The 26,197-nt window shown below is 42.0% G+C and overlaps 1 protein-coding gene across 6 annotated transcripts in view; it reads left to right on the top strand.

Moving 5' to 3' along the window:
* The window catches only part of NRXN3 (neurexin 3), a 962,180-nt gene that overhangs the window by 261,782 nt on the left and 674,201 nt on the right, over positions 1-26,197 (top strand). For all 6 annotated transcript variants that reach the window (XM_031048774.2, XM_031048773.2, XM_031048775.2 and 3 more), the window contains one exon: positions 213-596. In XM_031048774.2, coding sequence (XP_030904634.1) covers positions 213-596 — 384 coding nt within the window. The remainder of the gene's footprint in view (positions 1-212; positions 597-26,197) is intronic.

Below are 26,197 nucleotides of genomic sequence, written 5' to 3'. Positions count from 1 at the left end.
AGAAGAATTCATGGCCTATGGTTCAAGAGGAAAGGGAGCTGTGTGTTGTGTGGAAGACACTGTCTCTGTTAGGAGTGCATTTGGGTAGGGAGGAATCTTCACTTTCTTGCACTTTCCTGAACCTTAAACCTCACTCAGTTATTGGAAAAAAAAAAGAACTAGACTGAGTGCCTAAGCAAAAGTGGTAATGTCTCCTTATCCTCCTCATTTAGGTACAATATCAGTGAACAGCAGACGCACCCCATTCACTGCTAGTGGCGAGAGTGAGATCCTTGATCTGGAAGGCGACATGTATCTCGGTGGGTTGCCTGAGAACCGGGCAGGTCTCATACTTCCCACAGAGCTCTGGACAGCAATGCTGAACTACGGCTATGTTGGCTGTATCCGAGACTTGTTCATCGATGGACGAAGCAAGAACATTCGGCAGTTGGCTGAAGCACAGAATGCCGCAGGAGTCAAGTCTTCCTGCTCCCGCCTCAGCACCAAGCAGTGCGACAGCTACCCATGCAAGAATAATGCCATCTGCAAGGATGGCTGGAACCGCTTCATTTGTGACTGCACTGGCACCGGCTACTGGGGTAGAACATGTGAGCGAGGTAAGCTGAATTTTCAGACCTCAGTTACACAGAGATTATGCAGAACTAGAACAAAATTCACTGTTTCCATGAGACTTTCCCTGCCCTTGTTGTTCTTCCCAATGCTAAGTTCCAGTCCCTACTACTTCTCTGATTGTTTCATTCCATGTTCTTGGGAGACAAATTGTGAAGGCTTCTATGGGGAATACTTACATTCAAGTCCTTGCTGTAGAATCTAGAGTGAATGGACATCAGTGTTTGATCCTCAGGCTGAGACAAAGTACATCATCTAAGCAAGGCTCTCTTTAGTCTTCATAAAAGACTCTGTAGCTAGTGGCAGATGACAGAGAACAGAGAGGAGATGAAAGTGCAATGGGATTCATGGGCAGAAGTGCCCAGTGCCAGACTATGAGGCTAAGCAAATGTAGCAGAAAATGCTGACAGTTAGCAGGGTATGTCTCCATTTCAGGCTGGTAACACACCATTAGTTATTTGTTTTCTTAAATCCTTGAGCTCTCCATTTTCTATAATCTTTCCTTATGGTTCTCTGCTACCCAGTCTAACTGAGTGTGACAATGTTGGAAATTGTGTGAGAAGAACCTTTTTGAGCCACTGTTAAAATTAAGGAGCTAATATAAACAGAGCAGCATTTGGATGAAAACTTCAGATATACTGCAGTAGCTGTTGGAAGAGAGCAGTGGCATGGCTAATCATCAGTTCAGGGAATGAGATTCTGTTGGCTTTGCAAGTGGCATTAATTCAGCTAAAGTAGTATTGTGACTTCCTTTAGATGCTTTGTATAAGTACTCTAAGATTAAAAAAATAGAAGCATGGCAATGAGGACCTGTGCTAATGTTTAAGTTCCCTGTACAGTCAGTGGAGAGAGGTAGTTGCTTCTCAGGAGAAATTCAAAGGAGTAACTCAATCTGCTTGCCTCCTTTTGTTGATTTGCCTGTCTTTTTTTTTTTTTTTATTGATTATATGCAGATTCTGGTCTGATAATTCAGTGTTGCTGCACTCCAGAAGGTAACTGTGCTGTGAAGTAATTGGTAGTACCAAGCTGCCAAGGCTACCAGACTGACAAAAAAGAGGATGTCTTGTTTAGGGTTGGGGCATAAGGCAAATATGAAAGAACCGACTAGACAGGACACAATTACTCCTGCAAGTGATGGTCTGGGTGCTTTGCAATATGGTAACAATCTTGCCTCCCCTTGCTGCCTGAGTTCTCCTGCATTCCTGTTATATCTGATTAGAGTATGTTTGGTGGAGGACAAAGTATAATCATGCCAGAAAGACTCCTATACTGAAAGGTAGGTTTTGGTTGTCTCTGAAATGAATGGCAGGCACAGTGGAGGGGATTTGTGATGGAAATTATGATTGCAAGTACATATTGAGGCTTTGTATTAAGTTTGCTAAGTCTTGGGTTGTGGTATGTGGGGCATTAGGGGGAAAAAATGATGTTGGAGGTTGTACTTCTGGTAGTATTTAGTCATTCTTGAATCCTAGGGTTTTAGAAAGGAATATCAGAGAAGAGTGTATGCAGTGCAACATCTCTGTCCTCAAGTACCTTGTTCCAACAGGTCTGCCATTCTGCTAATTAGTTTGAAATAAAGGACATAAAATACCTGAAAGCCGATGGGAATGCTTCCCAAATGCTTTACAGTCATCAGAGATGGGGAAGGCTTTGGGAGAACTGACAAAAAGGATCCAATGCAATGGGTAGCACACTTCCTTCTGTTGTATGTGAACAATCTTCACATACTGAACCCCACAGAAATAGGGCAAGTTGCAAGTCTTGTCAGCAAGATGGGCTGGAGGGCTGTTAGAGACATGCAGGAAGGTGGGAAGGATGCATTGGTGCAGCTACTTGTGAAGGATCTTTAGTGTTTTCTAAGTACTTAATGTACTTAAAAAGCCTTTGGTTTCTGATTTGTTAGTATTTGACATCACAGAATCACAGAATCCCAAGGGTTGGAAGGGACCCTGAAAGATCATCCAGTCCAAACCCCCTGCAAGAGCAGGATAACTTAGAGTACATCACACAGGAACTTGTCCAGGCAGGCCTTGAATATCTCCAATGTAGGAGACTCCACAACCACCCTGGGCAACTTGTTCCAGTGCTCTGTCGATCTCACAGCAAAGAAGTTCTTCCTGATGTTAACATGGAACCTCCCATGCTCCAGTTTACACCCATTGTTCCTTGTCCTACCACTGGATATCACTGAAAAAAAACGTAGCTCCATCATCCTGACACCCACCCTTTACATATTTGTAAACACTGATGAGGTCACCCCTCAGTCTCCTCCAAGCTGAAGAGACCCAGCTCCCTCAGCCTCTCCTCATACGAGAGATGTTTCATTCTCTTAATAATCTTTGTGGCTCTGCACTGGACTCTTTCAAGCAATTCCCTGTCCTTCTTGAACTGAGGGGCCCAGAACTGGATGCAATATTCCAGATGTGGCCTCATCAAGGCAGAGTAGAGGGGGAGGAGAACCTCTCTTGACCTACTAACTGCACCCTTTCTAATGCACTCTAGGATGCCATTTGCCTTCTTGGCCACAAGGGCACATTGCTGGCTCATGGTCATCCTCCTATCCACCAGGACTCCCAGGTCCCTTTCCCCTTCACTACTTTCCAGCAGGTCAACCCCCAACCTGTACTGGTACATGGGGTTGTTCTTCCCCAGATGCAAGACTCTACACTTGCCCTTGTTGAATTTCATCAAGTTTCTCCCCACCCAACTCCCCAGCCTGTCCAGGTCTCGCTGAATGGCAACACAGCCTTCTGGTGTGTCAGCCACTCCTCCCAGTTTAGTGTCATCAGCGAACTTGCTGAGGGTACACTCAGTTCCCTCATCCAGGTTGTTGATGAAAATATTAAACAGCACTGGTCCCAGCACCGACCCCTGAGGGACTCCACTAGTCACAGACCTCCAGCTAGATTCGGCTCCATTGACCACAACTCTCTGCCTTCTTCCTTTCAACCAGTTCTTGATCCACCTCACTACCTGATCGTCAAGCCCACACTTCCTTAGCTTATCTATGAGGATGCTGTGGGAGACAGTATCAAATGCCTTACTGAAATCAAGAAAAACCACATCTATTGCTCTACCATCATCCCTCCACCTAGTTACTTCCTCATAGAAGGCTGTAACATTGGTCAAATGTGACTTCCCCCTGGTAAAACCATGTTGGCTGTTCTTAATGACCCCCTCATCCTTGATATGCCTAGAGATGGCATCGAGAATAAATTGTTCCATCACCTTTCCAGGGACGGAGGTAAGGCTGACCGGTCTATAATTACCCGAGTCCTCCTTCTTGCCCTTCTTATAGACTGGCGTGACATTTGCCATTCTCCAGTCCTCAGGCACCTCTCCCATTTCCCACAACTTACCAAAGATGATGGAGAGTGGCCTAGCAATGACCTCCGCCAGCTCCCTCAGCACCCATGAGTGCATTCCATCCAGACCCATTGATTTATAGATGTCCAGATTGCATAGCTGATCCCTAACCCAATCCTCATCTACCAAAGTAAACTCCTCCTTTGTCCTGACTCTTTCTGGGGCTATAGGAATCTGGGGCCCCCAGGGAATGTCTGCAGGAGTAAAGACTGAGGCAAAGAAGGCATTCAGCACCTCTGCCTTCTTTATATCCTCTGTCTCCAGGGCACCCACCTCGTTCAGCAGTGGGCCTATATTGCCTCTTGTGTTAGTTTTATTTGCTGTGTATTTGAAGAAGCCCTTTCTGTTGTCCTTAACCCGACTAGCAAGATTAAGTTCCAAGGAGGCCTTAGCTGTCCTAATTGCCTCCCTTCATCCTCTAACAACTGTCCTATATTCCTCCCAGGTGGCCAGCCCCTCCTTCCATAATCCATAGATTCTCTTTTTCCACATGAGTTTGCCCAGCAGCTCCTTGTTTAACCACGCTGGTCTCCTGGCTCCCTTACTTGATTTACTACTTATTGGGACACTCTGATCCTGAGCTTGGAAGAAGTGGTCCTTGAGTGTTGACCAACTATCTTGAGCCCCTTTACTGCCTAGTACCCTTTCCCATGAAACTTCCCTTAGCAGTTGATTGAAGAGGCCAAAGTTGGCCCTTCAGAAATCCAGAACTGTGGCCTTGCTAGGTATCCTATTCCTCCCACACAGGATCCTAAACTCCACCATCTCGTGCTCGCTGCAGCCAAGGCTGCCGTTGACCATCACCACTTCAACCAGACCCTCCTTGTTGATGAGTACTAAATCTAGCAGCGCTCCTTTCCTAGTTGGATTGTCCACCACTTGCATTAACAAGTTATCATCAATGCATGGGAGGAACCTCCTAGACTGTGAATGATTGGCTGTGTGAGTCTTCCAGCAAATATCGGGGTAGTTAAACTTCCCCATGAGGACCAAGTCATGTAGTCGCGAGGCTGCCTTCAGTTGCCTGTAGGAAACCTCATCAACTCCTTCATCCTGATCAGGAGGTCTGTAATAGACCCCCACAACTGTATCACCCGTACCAGTCTGTCCCTTAATTCATACCCACAGACTTTCCACTTGCTTCTCATCTGCCCCCGGACAGAACTCAATACACTCTAGTTGCTCTCTCACATGAAGAATGACTCCACCACCTCGCTTTGCTGACCTGTCATTCCTAAAAAGGACATAACCATCCATGACCACATTCCAGTCATGTGAGCTGTCCCACCATGTCTCTGTAATTGCCAGCAGATCATAATCTTTAGATCGCACACAGACTTCTAACTCCTCCTGTTTATTCCCCATGCTGCGTGCATTGGTGTACAGGCATTTCAGGGAGGGAGCAGAGCACGCTGATGGCACCCTCCGGAAGCAGGAGGCCTTCTGGTCTTCATTAATACTAGAACAATGCCCCACTAGTTCAAACCCAGCTGCAACCCCCTCGTACTTTGAATCTGACCTGAAGCTCTGTGAGTCAGTTGCAGCATCAGGCCACTGCAGCCCCATGTTAACTGCTCTTAAGGTGTTAGAGGTAGGAGCTGTACGGTCATGTAGGATGATGTACTTTGCTGTGATAACAAAGCATCTCCTCACAACCCCGGGACTTTTCTGAAAAGGACCTCAAAGCACTGGCATTAAACAAGCAGGAGGGAGGAGAGTGTTTGTTATGTTCACATTAGCTATTTTCTGTAGTTGCACTAAAAATGTCATGGACTCAAGAAGTTTCATGAGGCCTCTTCTACTGCAGATCCCAAAGGCTCTCTGCATGCTCTCCTACTGAAACCCTGGGAGAGGGACTGCATAAGGCAGGAAAGATACAAAGCAAAAGATTACTTAAAATCAGATCATTTTAGGCCAATGAAAATCATATCTTGTTGTTAGCTAACTTTTTTAATGCTTGCTTCTACTTAAATACCCTGATTGGACTTTTAATTTTCAGTAAGAGGTATGATACTGCTGGCCATTTAAGACCGAAATAAAAGACACCAAGGTTTAAATTTTAAACTGCTGAAGTTAATTGCTCAGAACTGGCTGTAGGATGAGTCCTTTCCAGGTAACAAAAATGAAAGTCTTGTTCCAGCCTTTCCTTTTGCTGAGCTGCACCCAGTGTTTGTTGCAGCAAGACAGAAATAGCCCACTCCAGTTCTCCTCCCAGGGGCTGAAATCAATGTCCCTTCCTGTTTGGGTTTGCTCACAGGTGGACAGTTAACATCCTGAGCAAACCAGGATTTTTCTGTGGTTTGTGACATAGTGTTTGTGAACAACAGTGTGCCTGCTGTTAGCAATGCCAGTACTGAGCATAGGGCTACATGTTTTATTACCTGGTAAGTACCTTTAGAGCAATGTTTGCCAAGAACAGTTTAATGACAACACACATCTGCCTATTATGTATGCAATAAATAGAAATGTTGTAAAATTACTGGTAATAAGAAATGCTACAAAATCTTCTACTACGTGGTTTAACTGTATTCATTGCTGTCTTAAGCACAGGTAGCAGCATAGATTTCTTTGTCATTTTAGTGAAGATGTTTACTGATGATTACATATTTGAAGGTTTGTTTAAAAACCTTGAAATGTGTTGATGCTTTTTGGACTGTCCAGACCTTCTGATCCTGCAGTGTAATGCTATGTAATTGCTGAAAATAGATAATCTTATAGGACTGATGGTTTGCAGGGGTGCTTGACACATTAGCAGAAAAGCCTTTGCTGCAGTGTTTTAGTGCTTTTAATCCTTGCTGAATCTTGAATACTCAAAGACTTTAGGAAAGTCAAAACATCAGAGTAATTTTTATGATCTCATGAGATAAAGATGTTAGAAACAGGATGGTCTGTTCTAGAGCTTACCTGTTCATTGACTTACTAGTACAGATAGGTCCCTATTGTACAATTTCCCCAGACATCTCCAAACTTCAGAAAAAAGTTTCCATCAGAATATAGCAAAAGAGTTCACACAATCCTTTCACTCCCATTTTAATTTGTTCCATTAAACATGATCTCAGGTATGTTAGCTTTTGCTGAGGGTGAACAGTTCATTTTCTTGCTTACCATCAATCTGTTTTCAACACCTGTGGAGGTTCCCTCTATGGCTGATCCAAGTAGCTACTACTGTGATATATGCTCTTCTTATGCTCAAGGAATGCAGGCCCAGGCTTTCTGTGTTTAACTCCCTCATACCTCTCCCTAATGGTTCGGTGTCGGAGCAGGAGGCTGTTGCTGGCTGCGTAAGTGCTGGATTATTCTACTGTATTAGGCTTGTATGTATACTCCATCACTGCATCCTTCCATTGCCTTCCATGGGATAACTTCTAACGTTCAAACAATTCCCAGGATGCTCATGAGATGTGCTAGCTCCAGTAAGGAGAGGGCAGCCGAGGTGGAGCTTATAAGGGGAGAGAAACAATATGAAGGAACAATTTTGGTGTCTCTCACTTCTGTGGATTTATATTGTGATCTTTTCCACTCATTCTAACTTTGTTGTCCATAGATGCATATATTCAGTCAAAAGCCACTTTGAATATGTTTGTTCCAGCAGAAGTGATGCCATTTCTTGCCTTGTAATGCCTTTGTGATATCCTCAGTACAGAAGAGTGTGCAGTTAATTCTGCAGTCAGGGTGATAACATCTTTTTAGGAGAAGATAATTTCATGGTCTTCAGGCTGTTGAACTTTAACTTCAAAGAGTCTTGTTGACGTGGCAATCTCCACCAGCAACTGCTGAGCAGCTGGAAAATCTGAGACCATATAAAAACAACTGATTGTCTCTCCAATATTTTATAATGACATGAGTATGGCTTTTTATCTGTGTGCTCTTTCCTGTTTCTCCATCTTGTCTCCATCATCATATGCTCTTGATATTTAAGGCCACTCCTGCCTTCCATGCTGCATGTGAATTTGTTAGTACTCCAGGTGCTCTTTATCTCATTTGAATATGGTAGTTGATGGCACACAAGATGATTTCTGTTTTCCTCTAGACTTCTGTGTTTCTGTCTCTTCATTGCCGAGTGTAGCTTTCACAAGGTCTTCCCAGTTCAAGAAATGTGATTATCCAAAACCGTATCATATTTTGTGCTAAAGTCAGCTCCTGTGAAGAGCACTTGAACAGCAAAAAAAAGATGTTGGTGGGTAGATGACTAAGGACATTTGGTTACTGCTTTTTAGCATTTTATACTTTTATTAGCATAGGCCTCTTCTACAGGACTAATAACATAGTGTTATATTTTCCTTATCTGCTGGTTTATAAATGGTAGCTCAGAACAATGGCTTCTTAATGCAAGCTACAAAATACACCTTATCTACAAGTCAAGGCACAATGCTGCTCAGATGATAACTCTCAGATTAAAGGACATCTTTCTCACAGCAGCTCAGTTTTGCGTGAATCACACTATCAGGGGAAGGCAGAATTTGCTAAAACTTGGATCATCTGAAGCAGTAAGTCACCATGAAGGAAGGAAATACTGTTTCACCTTTTCATCCTAGTTTTCCCAGGAAGCTCCCAGCAAGACATATGGCATGTTACATGTGTGATCCAGAATGTGCCTGCTTACTTTGAGAATGCCCCATGTCTGTTGTGGTATGTCAGGTGTCTGGAGATGAACTGATTACACTGGGTTCAAGAGTCACTTCAGACTACATGGTATCTTACTGCTCAGTGGCTCATCTCAGTCCCTGTGGCTTCATACTCCCTTTCCATACCCTTGAATCAGACGAGACTGTTTCTGCCGAGACTGCCAACTGTCCCTACAACTAATGGTAATATCTTTATGGAAGTAACCAGGATGAATTAGATAAATTTGTCATGAAAAATTATTTCCAATATTTAAAATTACTGTATAGACCTTGGAGATGTTATCTGTGAAATTAGCTTTCTCCATCTCTCTGCTTTGCCCAGTCGAAGCCATCAAGGTGAAAGGCAGGCACTGGCACAGTGCTTTTTCTGTCTCATTTCTCCTTCTCTATTCATCTCAGAGAGAGAGGAAAGACTTGGTATTCATGATGCTCCCTTAATTGACTCTCTTTCCATATGGAGACAGGCAGTCCCTTGGACACTTTGATTGATTGGATGAGTCTATTACGTGATATGGAAAAGATATGCAAAAGAAGTGCCATCACCATAAGCACAGGAAGGTCCCACTTGGTGGTGTTTATTGGCTTATCCCAATCTACTTGGTTTCTCTACCTTTTCTTACACACAGTTAACCCCCAGAACAGTCACAGGGTGCTCCTGGTGAATCCTCTGCCACTAGGTACCAGATTCCAAGATACTGCTCTTTAGAGGGAAGCTATTCTCCCTCTACTAAAAGGTCTGAAAATGCATAAGGGAAGGATAATTTTCATTACCTTTATTTGCACTTCCTTACCAGCATCCTCATTTCTTTTCTGTGTAATCAAGAAAAAGGAGGTTAAAACTGGGAGATAAATTGCAGAAGACGGAAACTGTATGCTGATAAGTCAAATCTTGGTACGAGTTTCAGAGTGACTTCCTGCTTTGTGATAATTATAGGTGGGGAGTAGGTGGCTAGGTAAAACATTAATATGGTAGATATTTCCTGAGATTTATGCAAAAGTTATCCCACTGAAGGGACTCAGACGCAGGGAGGATGTACAAGAAAAGCCACCTTATAATAATGATGATGGTGCATCCACAGTCTTGAACGAACTGCCAGATTAAGTGACTAAATCACTGACCATCATATTTGAGAAGAAGTCATGGCAGTCTGATGGAATTACGACATCTGGAAAAGTGTCATGGTTTAAACCCAACCACACAGCTTGTACACTCACTCCCCCACTTTCTCCCCCAACTCCCGGAGAGTTGGGAAGGAGAATGCAAAGAATGTAGCTCCCACGGGTTAAGAACAATTTAATAACTAAGATATAACACAAATCACTACTGCTACTACCAATAATAATAATAATGATAAAGGAAGTAACAAGTGAAGAGAATACAACACCTCACCACCCGCCAACTGATAACTCACCCCACCCCACCTGACCAAGCACTGACCGATACCTCCTCTGACCCCCCCAAAAGCCTAGCCCTTCTGGATCATTCTTCGTTACATCCTGGGCATGACGTGCTATGGTATGGAATACCTCTTTGGCTAGCCTGGGTCAGGTGCCCTGTCTCTGCTTCCTCCCAGCCTGCCCTCCTCCCTGGCAGAACATGAGGCTCAGAAAGTCCTTGGCCAGGGTAAGCATTTGAGCAGTAACTAAAACCATCAGTGCTATCAGCACCATTCCCAGGCTGAAAGTCAAAACACAACACTGCACCAGCTACCAAGAAGGAGAAAAACTGTCTGCTACTGCTGAACCCAGGACAAAAAGGAAAAACATATATCCAGTTTTAAAATGAGAGCAAGACCAGTTAGTCTCATCTCTGTGCAGGTTAAGATTATGGAGCAGATCCTCCTTGAACCTGTGCTAAGGCACGTGGAAAATTACGAGGTGATTAGTGACAGCCAACATGACTTTACTAAGGGCAAATCACGCCTGACCAATTTGATAGCCTTCTGTGATGGGTTTATGGCATTGGTGGATAAGGGAAGAGCAGCTGACCTCATCTACCTGGACTTGTGTGAAGCATTTGACACTGGTCTTCTTGTGGTCAGCCTGGACCCTATGGGTAGGGGTTTTCTACCATCCAGGACTTGTGTTTTTCTGACCAGTATAGCATTTTTCCATTTCTGAACAAGAAAGAATTCTAATCCTATGATACTGCTAAACGGAGCAGGAGGACAGGGCAGGCTGGAGTGGATTACTGTTGGAAGTTGTATCAAAGCACCAGAGTTTAGGATTCAGCTGGAGTCTTGTGGAATCAGACTTTTAAGTGTAACTCGAGGGCACATTTCAAACTGCCAAGAAAAGAAAAATATGGTATTTTAAATAGTGAATTTTTATCCACTACCTTGTATTAAATAAGCAAAAATGCAAAATGGCAATTCAGCCCTCAGCTGAAAAGCGTGTTAGATCAACAGGTCTGGAATCCTAAGCCTGTGCTCAGAATGAGAAATATACACAGAGTAGCTATTCTTTATGTACCTTATTAGTCTATAAGAGCAGTATTTCCATTAGAGATTAGAAGGTCAGTTTTTCTGACCTGCCCAGTCTTTGATAGAGCTACTAAATAGGGTGGTGAAATGAGGAACTTTTCTTCTGTAGCTCTGATTTCCTCTCTGTTGTTTATGTGACTGCTGAAGACAGAAAGAGCCACGAGGCAACTTAGTGCACCCAGCCCTGGCAACAGAGCAAGGAGGGGTTGAGCTGAGCAGAACAAAATGGACTTTATATCATCTGTCACCTTAGGACATGATTTCCCTCTGAACAAGTGATTGGCAAAAGACAGTGTTCTGACCTCTTGGAGGACTGACCAACACTGAATTTTAGCCTCTCCCTCCATGTCAAGTGTTACTGGAGGATGACTTAGCACTGCAGCCAAGGTGCTTGCCTCAAAGCTGTGTATTTAATAATTCCAGCTTTTCTTCTTGAACACAGGGATGGTCACCTTATGATATGGATAATGTAAGGCATAGGTAATAGTTGACAGTTCACTTCTCACCACTCTCAGTCTGATGCTGGGAGCACCGCTGCCATTAGCCACCTTGGTGAAGGGGGTGAAGATTCGCTTCTGTCCCAGTCTGTCACCCTCTTCTTTTTCAGTGAGGCAGCACTGCAGTTCTGTTTCCTGTTCAAATGCTTGTATGCCATTCACCTAAGCCTCCTGAGTTCCTTCTGCCACCTTACCTTCCAGTCCAATTAAATTTCACTTTTCTGTCTGGTGTGGAAGAGCAAGGAATGTCCTGGAACATTTACTGGGGTATGGGACAAGGGGATGAGGGAAGGAATGAATAGAGCTTTGTTGAACAAAAGACTGGTGTCTTTTTCATTTTATAGACTGCAACCTTTTTGGGTAACGCAATTAGGCAAAAAGAAAAAGATGAAAGAGATGATTTATCATGCGGGTTTTTAAATCCCCCACTTTGGGTTTGCTTTATCTTATTTTTTGTTTAAAGCCAAAGGCACTTGGCCTGCTTTAAAAAAAAATAAAATCAGAACATGAAGAAACACCACAAATAGCTATGTCGAAGAGTAATGAATCCAGCCAGACAGAAGGACTTGTGTCGAAAGAAAAAAGGCAGAAAGGTGTAGGCTGGAATTGGTATTGACTGTGCAATGTGCACAGTGCTAATGGACCTGCAGAAGAAACAAGAACATTGCAGCCATAAAGTGAAAACCTGGTCCACTGTGAATACAGATGAGAGAAAGACAGTGCTTTTATGGGGCTGCTTTTGCATACATAGCCTGTTGAGGTAACCTGCTTATAAAGTCAGAGTGACAGGATGTAGATTAGCAATCAGCATCCTCATTTAGCTGTTTCTCCCCAGGCTGATTTACACTGCTGTGATTTCTCTTTCCTTTTGTCTTTTCCTGCTGGCTGGTGACTATTTGCTGAGCCCATCTCTTCTCTTTTACATGTTTTGTTGGTTGGTTCATTTTTGTTGTGGTTTGTTTTTTTGTTTGAGGGGGAAGACATAAAAGTTAGAAGCCTGGTCACTTACTCCTCTTTGTGTGTGTTGCCCACAGTTCATACCCTAGTCTGTGCCAAGTAGGTCTTCCAGGAGCAGAAGCTTTGGAAAAACTTTCATGTGCCTTCTGCTGAGAGTTGTTGTTTTTCCCAGACACCCTGTTGCTCAGATTAGGGAGGAGTATTGGCCTGTATCCACTTGATCAATATGCTCCATCAGAGTTGATTGACAAAATCCTATTAAAACAATGTGATACCCTTAGCTTTCTTCTCCCATTGCAAGGGAGTGTCCTGGTAGGTGGAGAAGAGATTGTGCATGACAAAAGCTGTAACAATGTTTTCTTGGGTGCCTGCAGGTGACTGTGTATTGTTTTTTCCTGCTTCTTCATTGCTTCTGAGTTACACTTTTGAGTAACTCCTTGAGAAGGCTACTTAGGAGGGCTTTAAGGCAGAAAAAAGGAAGTGAGATTTGGGGGTCCTGGCATTAGTCTTGTTTGGGGCTGGAGTTATGTTCAGTACTGAGGTGAGACAGAAGTGTTCAGGCAATGAACTGTAACCCGTCTGACACTGATAAGACCATATTTGCACACTGACAATGGATTTTAGGCTATTCTCTGCCGTAGGGATGTGGGGCTCTACTGCATCTGCAGAAACCAGAGATGGGGGCTTGGGTGAATTTTTGTATCCTTATATATAGATAACACAAGGAGGAGCCTTAAAGCTTACAAGGAGCAGGCAAGGTCATGGCTGGGAGAAAGCGAGTAAGTTGCTGACTTCTGTACCTGTGTTTAGGGTATCAGAATTAGCTAAACAAACCCACATTAAACTGTTTATAAAAGTGCAAAATTATAATCCAATGATACAAGTGCAATTTTTTGCATATATAGGGAGTATTTTCAAAAGATATTAATATAATTATAATTTTATGCATTGGGGTACTGTGATATAGAGCAATTAAGGTACCTACAGTAAGATTTAAGATTACAAAAGTAATTAGCCACAGACCCATGCTGAGGAGGTTGCATTTACGTTACTGGGATTTAAATGTCTGAATCTAAGATATCAGATAATTTAGTCATTAGACTCTTAGGCAGTAAGCTATGTTTTCCACCTTGAAAACGCCTATCTGATGTCTCTAAAATAATACTTGCAGATCTCTACAGACATGGTGATCTAGTCCTGGGATATTTGATTAGCAGTTCCTAGATATAAATACTTTATATCCTGTTATAGGATAGAGATAATCCATATCAGAACCTGAGTTCCTTCATCTTCTTCTGCTCTCATTTTCCCACTTGGAAGAGCACTGATGAATCACTTTGGTCTTTCAGCCATGCAGTAATGAAAAACTGATTACCATACAGCTCCCATGGGTCAGCCTCTCTCTTATCCAGCATTGCACTCACCAACTATCCTTCCCTGTGTGCCTGGCCAGAATCCAGGGAACTCCAACTAATACATGGAGGAAGTTAGTAAAGATATGCTTATAAGACAAAACTGAACTAGTACAAGCCTTAACTTAAGGAACAAATGAATATTAAGAAAACATCTGACAGTGAGAGCTAAAAGACACAGTGATTTCCCCTGGACCAGGGGTAAAGACACAAGTGCTGTTGGAAATTAGACACAGAGCACCCTGTGCTACAGTGTGTGCAGTCCTGTTTGCCCTGCAAGACTATCCAGTGACTGCTCCAGTGACAGCCAGCTGTGGGTAAACTGTGTCAACGTGGGCACGTGTCATATAAAATCAGCATCATTGCTGGGCTAATGAGTGAATTTTGATCAGGGCTTCTCACAAAACAAGCCTTGACGTATATGGCACGTCACTAATTAAGAGCTTCATTAAAGTATATGATACAGACATGCCTTGGGATTCTTGTTCTGGCTTATATCATTACAGACAAGCTCATTTTTTTCTGTGCTTTATTTCCCCCAGCTGCAAACGCCTCAGATACTTGAGACTTACCTAAGTCATAGAAGGGTTGCAAGGTGAAAAATTAATGAATCGTAAATAGCTTCAGATTGCAGGATGAGACAAGTTGAAGACCAACAAAATGTTAATTTTTGTTACTCTTTGACCTTCTGTTCCATAGTTTTCTTGAGCTTAAATGGGACATCCTGCCCTGAGAACAGGTAGAAAACTTGACCTAGTGATTTATATTAATCTTTGTATTATCTAACTTATTTTCCTGTTGGTTCTAGTTGACACATAGTATTTTATTTTTCATCAGTACAGAAATGTGAACAGCTTTTGATTTTGTATATTAAATAATTTGAGTTTATATCCTTAAAAGAACAACATTGCCTAGACCCACAATGTTTATTGAAAATCCTTAAAGGTCAGAGATTTTCTTTTAAAATAGCAATGACTTTGTGTCTTGTGGTACTTCTCTCTACCTGCAATGCTAATGTAGTCCTTGTGTGGTTGCTGAGATTTTTTTTTGAGGTATACAAGCAACCTTTTGTAGATCAAATGCCATAGAACTTGAGCCACTCAAGGGGAAAAAACTTTCTAGTTTCCTTGGCATTGAAAAGGTAAAATTATTCATTGCCCTTTATGAAGCACTAAACAAATTATGAGATTTTGTATGGTGTGTCAGCGATTGGCTTGAATGTATTTAACTCGGTAGTGATATGAGATTTACAGAGTACACAAGAAGGGAGCCTTAAATAGTTTTACCCATTGACCTTTGCCAAGATAATAAGCCTGAATATCAACTCCTCAGCAGTTAAATTGTGTACTAATGAAGTGACATTGGATAGTCCGCTACAGGCATGCTAGTGAGAAGTATTCCTGGTCACTTGTATAGAAATTTGTATTAAAAAATGTGAGAATAAAAAGTGTATTCTCTTAATAGCTTTCATAGCTATTTGTTATTAAAAAGAAGAGTAAGAATGGTGAAGAGAGTGCTGTTGAGCAGCTTAGACTGAAATGCAACAATATGAAGGAAACTGGCAAAAAAAAACATTTGAAATATAATCAGGAGGCTGAAGGGGGAGGTGTTATGGAGAAAGATTAGGAAAGTTCAGTACATATTGCCTGGTAAATGATATATGGTGAAATGATGCATCAACTCCGATGTCTTCCCAAGGAAGGTGAATTATTTAAGGAAGTTCATAGGGCACTAGCTAGAATATTGGATTAAATTAAGAAAGGAAATGGTGAATACCATAGACAGCATCCCAGCAGTGAGCTGTGTTTATTTTTGCTTTGTTTTGCTATGGCATGATTCCTTGAGAAGGGATAGAAATCTCATCAGTTAGACACTGAAAATTAGAATAAAACAACGGAGTATGGTCAGGCTGCTGTATGGCTTTAATGAAATACACTTTGTAAGAGGGAAAGAAGTGAAGGGAACTGCATGATTTGGCCACCTTTTCTGTTTCTAGCTTGTATGGATCTGTAAAATGTGTGCCTCAGAATAATGAAAATCTGGAAATGTCTTCCAACTTCAAAAGATCTATTTTTCTTTCTAAATCTGGCTAATGACTGGATACATTTACCCAATTAGTGATAACATGAATACATTTATAAGGTATGCAAGACACTGATTCTCAAATTATATTTTATTTGATTCATATTGTAATTACTTATTATGATAACTTATGCTGAATTAGGGAGTGTAGAATAGTTTATTGTGTAAAAATAGCAACATTTTGAAACCTCTAGCTTCTTTACTAGATCTAAAGGATGGTGCAACAAACTCCATCTTTAGGCAAATTAGAAACAATATTATGTAGCATGCGTTACTGTATTACATGAGAAAGAAAAGTCATTGAGGAAGTGACTATCAAAAACACTGTAGGAAAAAGCTGTTGCCAAAGAACTTCAAATCCTAAACTCAAACCTCAGGTAGATGTATTCACTGAGAAAGAAAAACATGGGGAAGTGTAGCATGTATCCAAGATCGTTTCAGGTTGATGGTAAAGGGGGGGGCTTAGTGGAAGGCTCATTCTCTAGCCTGAGTCTGAGCAGAAGCAAGTAAGTGTAGTGCCAAGTCTTCCCCTCTGTGGCAGGTGTTTCTGACTGCCAGGCTGTCATACCCAGTATTGCTCACCATCATGAAATCGCAAAACAACAACAAAAATGTAGTCTGTCATTTAGTTGCATTCAGTTCTGCTCAGTCATGTGGTTCGTTTGATCTTTGGCAAATCATTCAGGTTCTGATGCATAAAAGCAGTAAATTCTGATAAACCTCAGGGTTGCCCTGTATAGTGCTTAGGACCCCATCAGCTTTTAGAATAAAATCCTCAAAAATAAGTAATGTGCCTACAGTGTGAAGAGGCCATTAAATAAGTGCCAGTGACTGGGGGGAAGTGGGGACAGGATTCCAGTAGCCAGTTGCTCATGCCAGGTAAGGGAATGTGCTAGTCCTCTCTCCTCTGTGAAGCCCTGATCTTGCTGCAAACTTGAGCTCAGTGCCCACATAAATACAAAATTCACATTCAAAAACCTGCTTGAAGACTTAGATGGCAAATGGCATTGTATGTGATCATACAGCTGCAGTATGCTGATGAGGCAGTTTGGTGCTCTGCCTAGCTGATCTGCTTTTACATCCCCTTCTTTCCATTAAACAGAAACTCCCTTGTTGCCAGACTCCAAATTGCTTGCAGTTCTGTATCTTGATCTCTCCACATGTCTAATTGCTCACAGGATATTTTTTGCTCAGACCAAGGGTTTTGCAAGTGACTATATGCCTTGATTCCTGTATTCTTTGTGTTGGTAACCTTGTACCTTGTGAAGGAAGTGTTAGTGCCATGTTTAAAACCTGTGAAAACTTGGGAGCTTCTCAGACTGGACATCTATCACTTTTTTAATTAGATTGATGTTATACTGTTGAGCTGTGTCAGGAGTGAGTGAGAAAAGCGCTGTGATTTCCTCTTCCACATGCAGATGAAATTAGGGAAGTATGACAGTCCTGCAGCAATCCTGCTGGTTGGATGCCTTTGTTGGAGCACAGCTGTGCCCAGCAGCTGGTCTGGAATCAGGGAACCAGGAAATTTGCACAGTTAGCAGATATAAATACAGAATCTGTAACTATGAGATATGCTTAACTCTGCAGTAAATAAATCCTAGTCCAAATAAAAGGCTAATTGAAATCTTAAAAAACTGTCTTATGCCTCAATTCTTTCCCTTTGAGTCTCTGAAGCATTTGAAAGAGAAACAGGTGTTGTATCTATAGAGTCTTAACATCTATGTTTCAAGGGATGTCAAGAATTGTCTTCTTTCCCTTACAGATTTACATTATTTTTAGGCTTGAAGATTGTTTTCCAAAGGAATTACTGTCCTTTTCATGATTTTTATTAGTTTGATATTCTGAGAAGTTTTCATGGCCTGTCTGATGAAGCAACCAGGTGGTGGGTAGCTCTTGGATCATCCAAAAAGGGGAGAGAGCAACCCAGTGGCGGTGGAACAGTAGTTCAGGGTAGTGGGTTGTGTCCATGCACCATCTTGGCTTTGCAGTGTGACACCAGATGAACTGGCTCCTATATCTGTCAGTTTCTGCTGTGAAAGCAGGCCAGTTCAAAAGGCATTCCTGAGGGCATCTTAATGCTGAGGACTTCAAATAATGGGAATCAGGTACAGGAAAGTAATTCTATTTTAGGACACCTACCCTTTTCCCAGTTTGGTCAGAGTATGTTAGCTGCTTATTTTAGAAAACATGTTCTTTGTGGTGTAGGGCTGTTTCTGTTCCTTTCCAGGTGTAAATTAGGAAAAGGTTCTTTTGAAACAGTGCTTGATGATCCAGAACTCGTGCGGGTATGAGTGGATACTTGGGACCTTTCCCAGCAAGTGGCAGTGAGAGCTGGTGGCAGTGAGACTGTACATAAAAGCAGTGATTGTCTGTGTGTTTGCATTCTCTTCCACTCCTGGAGCAGCCACACTGCTGTCCCTTGAAAAAAACATAGAACAAGTACTTCTCAGCACTAGTGGAATAAGTGAGGACTCAGTTGAAGTCCTTTGCCATCTGATGGCCTCAGGCAGCACTACCACCTGCCCTTCGCTGCGCCCCCAAAGTGAGCAAGTGCACCAGCCCCTGGCGCCCGCGGCCTCTGCATCCCGATTGCCTGCTCTGCTCACCTGGCAGCTGCTGGCTTGCTTGACTTGTTCAATTCTTGCAGATACTCCTTTTGGGGGAAAGCTTTAAGCTGTTTTTATCCTCAAATAGACTTGAAAAATGTACTGAAATACACTGATATGTACTGTTTCTTTAATAAAACTAAATACACACAGCTTTTACATCCCTTGGGGCTCCTTCTGTACCCTCACAGACCCCCAGGAACCCTTAGTTTGAGAAAGCGGAACATACTGTACCATACAGGTATTGTACTGCAACTCTCAGGGTCATAACTGAGCCCGGTGTAGGAGCCTATGAATTACTTTATATTGAAAATTGAGAGAAGTGTCTCACTTTTTGTACAAGAGAGTCTGCATGTCTGCTTCTGCTGGTGAAGAGCTTAGCATCCCTTTTCTCCAGAGATACTGGGATTGATGGCTCACGTATTAAGAGATGACTTTTTAAACTCTTGAATGACTCTTACTTTAAGATAATAACAAGTTAGTTAGAGTGTTGCATGAAGGAAGCATTCTTTCTATATGGATCCTAGGTACTCCTGTTTCATCACACCAGTCTGACAGCTTTCACTGGCCCTCTTTCCCATGAAAAACCAGAGTAAATTGAGCTGTCTCTAGAGATGGTGTAGAGTTAGACTCTGATGACCTGTCAGAAGTAGATTCCAAATATATCTATGCCTGATGTATAATATTTTCAATACAGAAGTTGATTTTGGTCTGTGTTTCTATGTGCAACCTCCTTTTAATATATTGTTTTAGCATTGTAATGATTTCTTAAGCAAGGATCTAAAAATATGTTGTAGAGACATAAATGAAATTCTTTCCTGCTTTCAGATCCGATAAAGGAGAATCAGAGGGTGACTTGTGGCATAGATCTCAAGAGTCCTAATTTGTGTCCTTCTGCTTTAGATAATAGGCCAACATTTTTAGGGGCTTAAAAATAAAGAGTTCCTCTTAAATTTTGTTTCAGTAAAATGGAGAAGGAAATACTGATCTAGTTTGACAAGATGCCTCTCATTTTGGTGCATAATAAGGCAAAAAAATTCTGCCCATACTTGAGTCACTAAGAAAAGTGATCTGGGACATTTACCCCCAGATCATGAGGCAAATGATAGGCGATTGAAAGGGAACATTTGGTTTGGAATGGCTGAAATGTCCAGTAAATCCTTATCAGTGGAGTAATTTATTTGTTTTAACTTGGTAGCATTTCTACACTCCAATGCTGGTAGTTTTAATCAGACGTTAAGATGACATTATCAGTCCTCAAAAAATACAACTGAACTTTGGCTTTATTATAGTCTTTGTTTTGCAGTCTGTTAGCTGTGGCATGAAACTGGGAATCAAATCTGGCAGTCTGAGAAAGTAATCATATCTCTGATGAAGATATGTTTTGTCACTTAAAACATACACTTTTGCTTCAGCAGCAGTCAGTGCTGTACGAAACAGCATATGATTAAATGTTGCTGAAGCAGGTGATTGTCAATCTGAATTAAAGACATGCAGGTCAAAGCAGCATTTGTGTCCTTGTGTGCTGGCTGCTAAGCATGTTCAAAGCTACACTTTCGCCATTAGGTGGCAGTTTAACTTCCTCTTGTGTTTTCTTGGTGTATGTCCTAATTCTGAGAAGTTGCCACTTCTCCTTCCAAACTAAGGAAAACTTAACTGTTTTCCATATCATAGGCGCCTCTGTGAAATGCAGTATTGCAGCAGAGTTACTGTATAGGTAAAATCAAGCTTTTTGCTGTTTCAGGACCCTAGAAACAGAGAAATCGATATTTCTTCTGAAATAAATAAAGTTATGTAGTAGTTAAAAAAATGAACAGTGATGCTGTGGGAGGTTAGAGCTGTGAATCTGTCAGTTTCATCGTTTACTGCGGACTGTCTTCAATAGTTAAATACTTTCTACTTATTTATTTATTTATTTATTTTCCCCAGAGGAAATGTGCACATTCTCGGGTTCCTGACTGAGGGAAATCAGTAGCTCTTCTTTCTTGGTTTAAGTGTGTTTTCCAGCCACAAAGCTCATGTTCTTGTTGCGATCTTGTTAAATGACTGAATTTCCTTAAGAGCTGAGACAAGGATCTGTAGACATATTTAATTCCGAAAAGTTCTGCTAACACGGAGGGAAGTTAGGCTTTGAAATAATTACAGCCCTGAGGTGCTGTTTCAGAGATCACATGATAAGGACCTTATTAAACAAAAACAAAAATGAAAATGCAGAGAGAGGTTGCAATTCCAGGCTTCAAAATAAAAAATGTAACAGCATCCTGAGAAAGTTTAGTTTGATCCATTCAGTTATATTCCAGGAAATTCTCAGTGAACACTACATGCAGACAATTTTGTGAATTCAAGGTTCAGAAGTGAGAGGTTGGCTTTTGCTCAGGATCAGTTTAAAAGTACTCCCGCTGCATCTCAGAAGCTAAGGATAGAACAAAATTAAAAGCTATTCTTCCTCTGAAGTACCGTACCTCCAAACCAAAGCTGAGCCACAATAACTGAGATATTATGGAAGAAAGTCTGTATTCTGTAGGACTTTTAGGAAGGAAATGCCATATTCTGATGCCACAAACAGTAGAGGGGGAATCTGACAGGTGATGTACATGCAGCTAGCTGGTTTTAGATCATTTTTTGCTATTTGCTTAATTTGAGACTGAAGGTGTCCCAGTAGGGAGCTGTTACATTCAGGTTCAAACAGTTCCTGTTGCTTGGAAATAATTTTTGTCTAAATAATTTCTGAAATTTAACAGGAATCTATAGAATATAGAGAGCTCTGGACTAAAAGATCTGTTTCTTTGTATTTGCTTTGATTTAGCTTCACATCTCTTGTGGGGAGGCTTCTGCATTAGGGGCCAAGGCCATCTGCGACACAAAGGCTTGATACCATGTGGTTCTGTTAGCATGCTTCAGCTGTGGATGTCCTCCTTGCCCTCCATCCTTATTGCAGAGCTTTCACTGCTTGTTATCTTCTGGGCTCATTTGTGTGACTCCTTTGAAATGTGAGCAGATGTGAGTGGTGTGTAAGTGGGGCTGTTCCTATCTGCCCCTCCTTACCTGAGCCCTGCTCCCAGCAGCTGAAGGCTGCATTTACGGAGTGGTAGCCCAGCTTTCTCATCTCTTTCCTGTGGGTGCAGAAATAGCAGTACACTACACAAAGCCAGAGAAGGGGTTAGATATCACTGGAGCACCAAAGTTGTTGAAAAACTGAAAGAATGCCTTTAGATGTTGTAATTACATGTCCATTCTCTCCCCTCCCTCTCCCCCCTCCTCCACCAGTTTCTATTGATAACAATTAATGGCTTTTATCACTCTAGAGAAATACCATTTGAAAGAGAAGAAAATGTCAGACTCCCCCCACCCTTTTTCAGGCTTGTATAGTGAGGGAAAAGTTTTCATCTCTGAAGTAAACACAATTTGTTGGCAGGACCAGCTCTTGTCAGGCTGTCTCAGAGCCTGGAAAACCTCATGATGGATTTGCCACAGCCTTTATACAAAGTTAATCTGATAGCCACGCTCCCATCTGCTTTTACCATGCTTCATTAAACTGTGTTGGGCTCCATTCTAATAATCTCACTTTCTCAGATACACTTCAGAGGTTTGGCCAAATAATACATGTGAATGCATCCTTTAGTCCTCTAAACATACATTTGAACATCTGGGCATCCCCCAGACTTACCCTGGCTTCCAGCTTTGAATGTTCTCTTTGCTCTGATTCATTCCTTTCCTTTTGTTACAGAGTTAACTCTTGCTAGGTACCTATTTTATATTTGTATCAACAAGAGCTAATTGCTGTAAGAGAATTGTGCATCTAATTACCATTGTGGGTAATTTTCAGCAAGTACATAGTGATTAACTGTCCTGACTTCACCTGTAATCCCACTCAGCTAAATGGGATGTCTTTTGCAATTTACTCCTAGTTACATCTCTCCTGCACTTAAGGGTCTAGGAGACACTTTGGGTGAAAGCAAAACATTTTTCCACTGCACAGAGTATTAAGGCTGTGGCTGTTGACTTTTTTTATCAAACACCTGAATTTTTATTTGACTTCAGAACCTATTCTCAAAGATTGAACTTCCTGTCTGCCACCCAGAGTAGCAAACATGTCGTACTTGGGATAGGTAGCTTTTGTTCTGAACTTCCTCAGAGCACAGGCAATTCTAAATGGCAGTTTTTTGATGTGGAAAAAACTATCTTTAGGTTGAGACTACAAACCTCCATTTTTTCCCAGTCTAAACTACTTCTGAACTCTCATGTTTAGGAATGAGTGGTTGGTGTTTAAATTCTTCCCCCCACTCTTGGGACAGGAATGTTGACTGTATTTACCTTACTGCTGTTCTGAATAGACAAGGGTGCAGAATCAGTTATTCCTTGCTATTATTCTGTGAGAATTTCAGGTTTAGCACATAAAGATGTTTTTTTTTGGGGGAACTAGAGAACCTGGCAGTGCCATGGTAAAATGACACATTTTATTACCTGCCCACTTGTTGTGAAGTTCCTTCCCAGGCTGTTAATTCTGCAGGTATGGTGCCCAGCATTGAATGAAGAAGTTGTATGGAAAGTGATGTCATGCAAGAAGTGCAGTCACTGATAAGCAGACACTGAATTTTATGTTTGAGTCAATTTACAGGTCTAAGGAAACCCTTATCCCTAATGGGCTGCATTTAATCTGACATAATTTGATGTAATGGATCAGAAATGTTGTAAGAAAATACATCACATCTGGTTTGCTGCTAGCAATCTGGGGAGTAAATGTCCCTCTGGACTTTATTACAGTGAACAGAAGTGCTGTAGGCAGGATAAATAGCACACTATTCACCATCAAAACTCTCAACCCAGAGTTGTCCTTTATGTCTAGTATAAAAAGAGCGATACAGGACTTGAGTACATTCTCACACCTTATCTGTAAGTGGATGCAAGTGTCTTGATATGGGGTGACTGTGACTGCTTTCCAGTTTCAGTTAGGAGCAGGAAAGATCCAAGCATTTCAGCAGAAGTCGTAGATACTGTAGAAGGTGGTTTGAAAGTCTTCTGCACAGTAATGACATTTTCAGTCAAAGATACCTGGTGATTTCAAACTTTGGTCTTGTTTGGTATCGGAGTAGACTCAAGACTCAGGAGCTATCTCAGTGATAGAAGCAGCTGAAGAAGATTCAGCTTTCCTGAACTGTGACATCTGGCTGGTGCTTTTGGAGTATGATACTCTTCATTGTATTCACTGCTGCTTCCCTGAAATGGATAAAATAGGCAGCAGTGGTAAATGTGAAAGTTTTAGGGTTACAACTGCTATCATAATTTATACAATGACAGTTCTTTTGAGTGGAGGATCTCTCAGAATTTGTCAACACTGACTGAATCTTCACACCTTCCACAAGAAAAAGCATTTATTATCTTTTACAATTACCCTTAAGATCATTGAAGGCTCTTGGAGCTCAGAGAAGAAGGGAAGGATTAATGGAACTCTAGAGGGAAGGAATACCATCCAGAGGGACCTTGACGTGCTTGTGAGGTGGGCTGATGCCAGCCTCATGAAGTTTAACCATGACAAGTGCAAGGTCCTACACCTGGGTCAGAGCAATCCCAGGCACAGCTACAGGTTGGGCAAAGAAGAGATTCAGGGAAGAAATTCTTTACTGTTAGGGTGGTGAGGTACTGAAATGGGTTGCCCAGGGAGGTAGTGAATGCTCCATCCCTGACGGTGTTCAAGACCAGGTTGGAAGAAGCCTTGGGTGATATGGTTTCGTGTGAGGTGTCCCTGCCCATGGCAGGGGGGTTGGAACTAGATGATCTTGAGGTCCTTTCCAATCCTAACTATTCTATGATTCTATGATTCTATGAAGCCCTGCAGAGAAGGACTTGGGGGTGTTGGTCAATGAGAAAATGAACATGAGCCAGCTTCAGTGTGCGCTCGCAGCCCAGAAAGCCAACCGTATCCTGGGCTGCATCAAAAGAAGTGTGACCAGCAGGTTGAAGGAGGTGATCCTGCCCCTCTACTCTGCTCTCGTGAGACCTCACTTGGAGTATTGTGTGCAGTTCTGGGGTCCTCAACATAAAAAGGACATGGAACTGCTAGAACAAGTCCAGAGGAGGGCCATGAGGATGATCAGGGGACTGGAGCACCTCCCATATGAAGACAGGCTGAGAAAGTTGGGGCTGTTCAGTCTGGAGAAGGCTTTGTGGAGACCCCATAGTAGCCTTCCAATATCTGAAGGGGGGCTATAGGGATGCTGGGGAGGGACTCTTCGCTAGAGACTGTAGTGATAGGACAAGGGGTAACGTGTTCAAACTGAAACAGTGGAAGTTTAGATTGGATATAAGGAAGAAATTCTTTACTATGAGGGTGGTGAGACACTGGAATGGGTTGCCCAGGGCAGCTGTGAATGCTCCATCCCTGGTAGTGTTCAAGGCCCGATTGGATGTAGCCTTGGGTGACATGGTTTATTGTGAGGTGTCCCTGCCCATGGCAGGGGGGTTGGAACTAGATGATCTTAAGGTCCTTTCCAACTGTAACCATTCTATGGTTCTATGAATATAAATCTTTGAGTTTTGGAAGGAGGTTGGGCTGGCTGCAGTTGTATGTAAACCCATCCATTGAATGCTAGTCTATGCACCACAGCCTTCAGCATTTGGTATAGGCTTGTGGGAGTTTAACTGTGGTTCTGCATATTGATAAACAGTATTTTGGGCTATGAATTGCTAACTCTGTCCATACCAAGAGATACTGATTTTGGGAGAAGCTGCATTTGGTCATGTTTGGAGTCAGAGAAGGACAGCTGGTGGGCATTCCTTTAGTTGCCTAAACAAGGAAATTCTGAGTAATTTGTGTCATATTAGTACAGAAGCACTATTCATGCGTATGGCAATTCTTTTTTTTGTTTCTTTCTTATCTGAGATTACCTTTTTTCTGAACACCTTTCTTTACAGGTACCAGAGTCATATAGTGGAATCTGGTCTGCGGGACAGTCATGTTTCAAAAGACAGTAACTTATTTGATAGTAGGACTTGATTTCTTTTATCAGCTAATGAGATTTACAGGCTTGAACATGTATCTTTTGCTTCCTCCTTCATGATCTTGGCAATATTAACTGCCATCCCATGCCAACTTCTAGTTTCTGCTTCTCTTTTCCTCTTTTTCATAGTTACAATACTTGGACAATGGTTGCAATTAGCTGGGTGACCAGCCCTGGCCATTACATCTCTGCTGATGACTTCATTAGTATTAGACAGCCTGTGGGATGACTGGAAATCAGTGTCATCATTTCTGCATGGCCTGTGCTGCGCTGAGTGTTGCTCTCAGGCAGATGTTATCCTGGGATTACTGGTTTTGCAAATGTTTTTAGGGAAAGCATCAGCTCTGAAATAGGAGAAGAAAAGGCTCTGAAAGGACCTTCCTCCTGATCCTAGTATTACAGACTGAGCTGAGTATATCTTAGATTTTTAAGCTTGGAAGTTGTAGTCTGAAACCCCACGTTTACATATTATCCTATAGCTGTCCACAGCTTGTGTATTACCTTCCTAATTGTTGCCTGCTCTGTTGTATCAGACTGCCCCCAAGGATGACCTTTTTGCCAG

This window comes from Melopsittacus undulatus, chromosome 4 (assembly GCF_012275295.1).
Source record: "Melopsittacus undulatus isolate bMelUnd1 chromosome 4, bMelUnd1.mat.Z, whole genome shotgun sequence".
NCBI lineage: Eukaryota > Metazoa > Chordata > Aves > Psittaciformes > Psittaculidae > Melopsittacus > Melopsittacus undulatus.
This window is presented reverse-complemented; position numbering and strand designations above follow the sequence as displayed.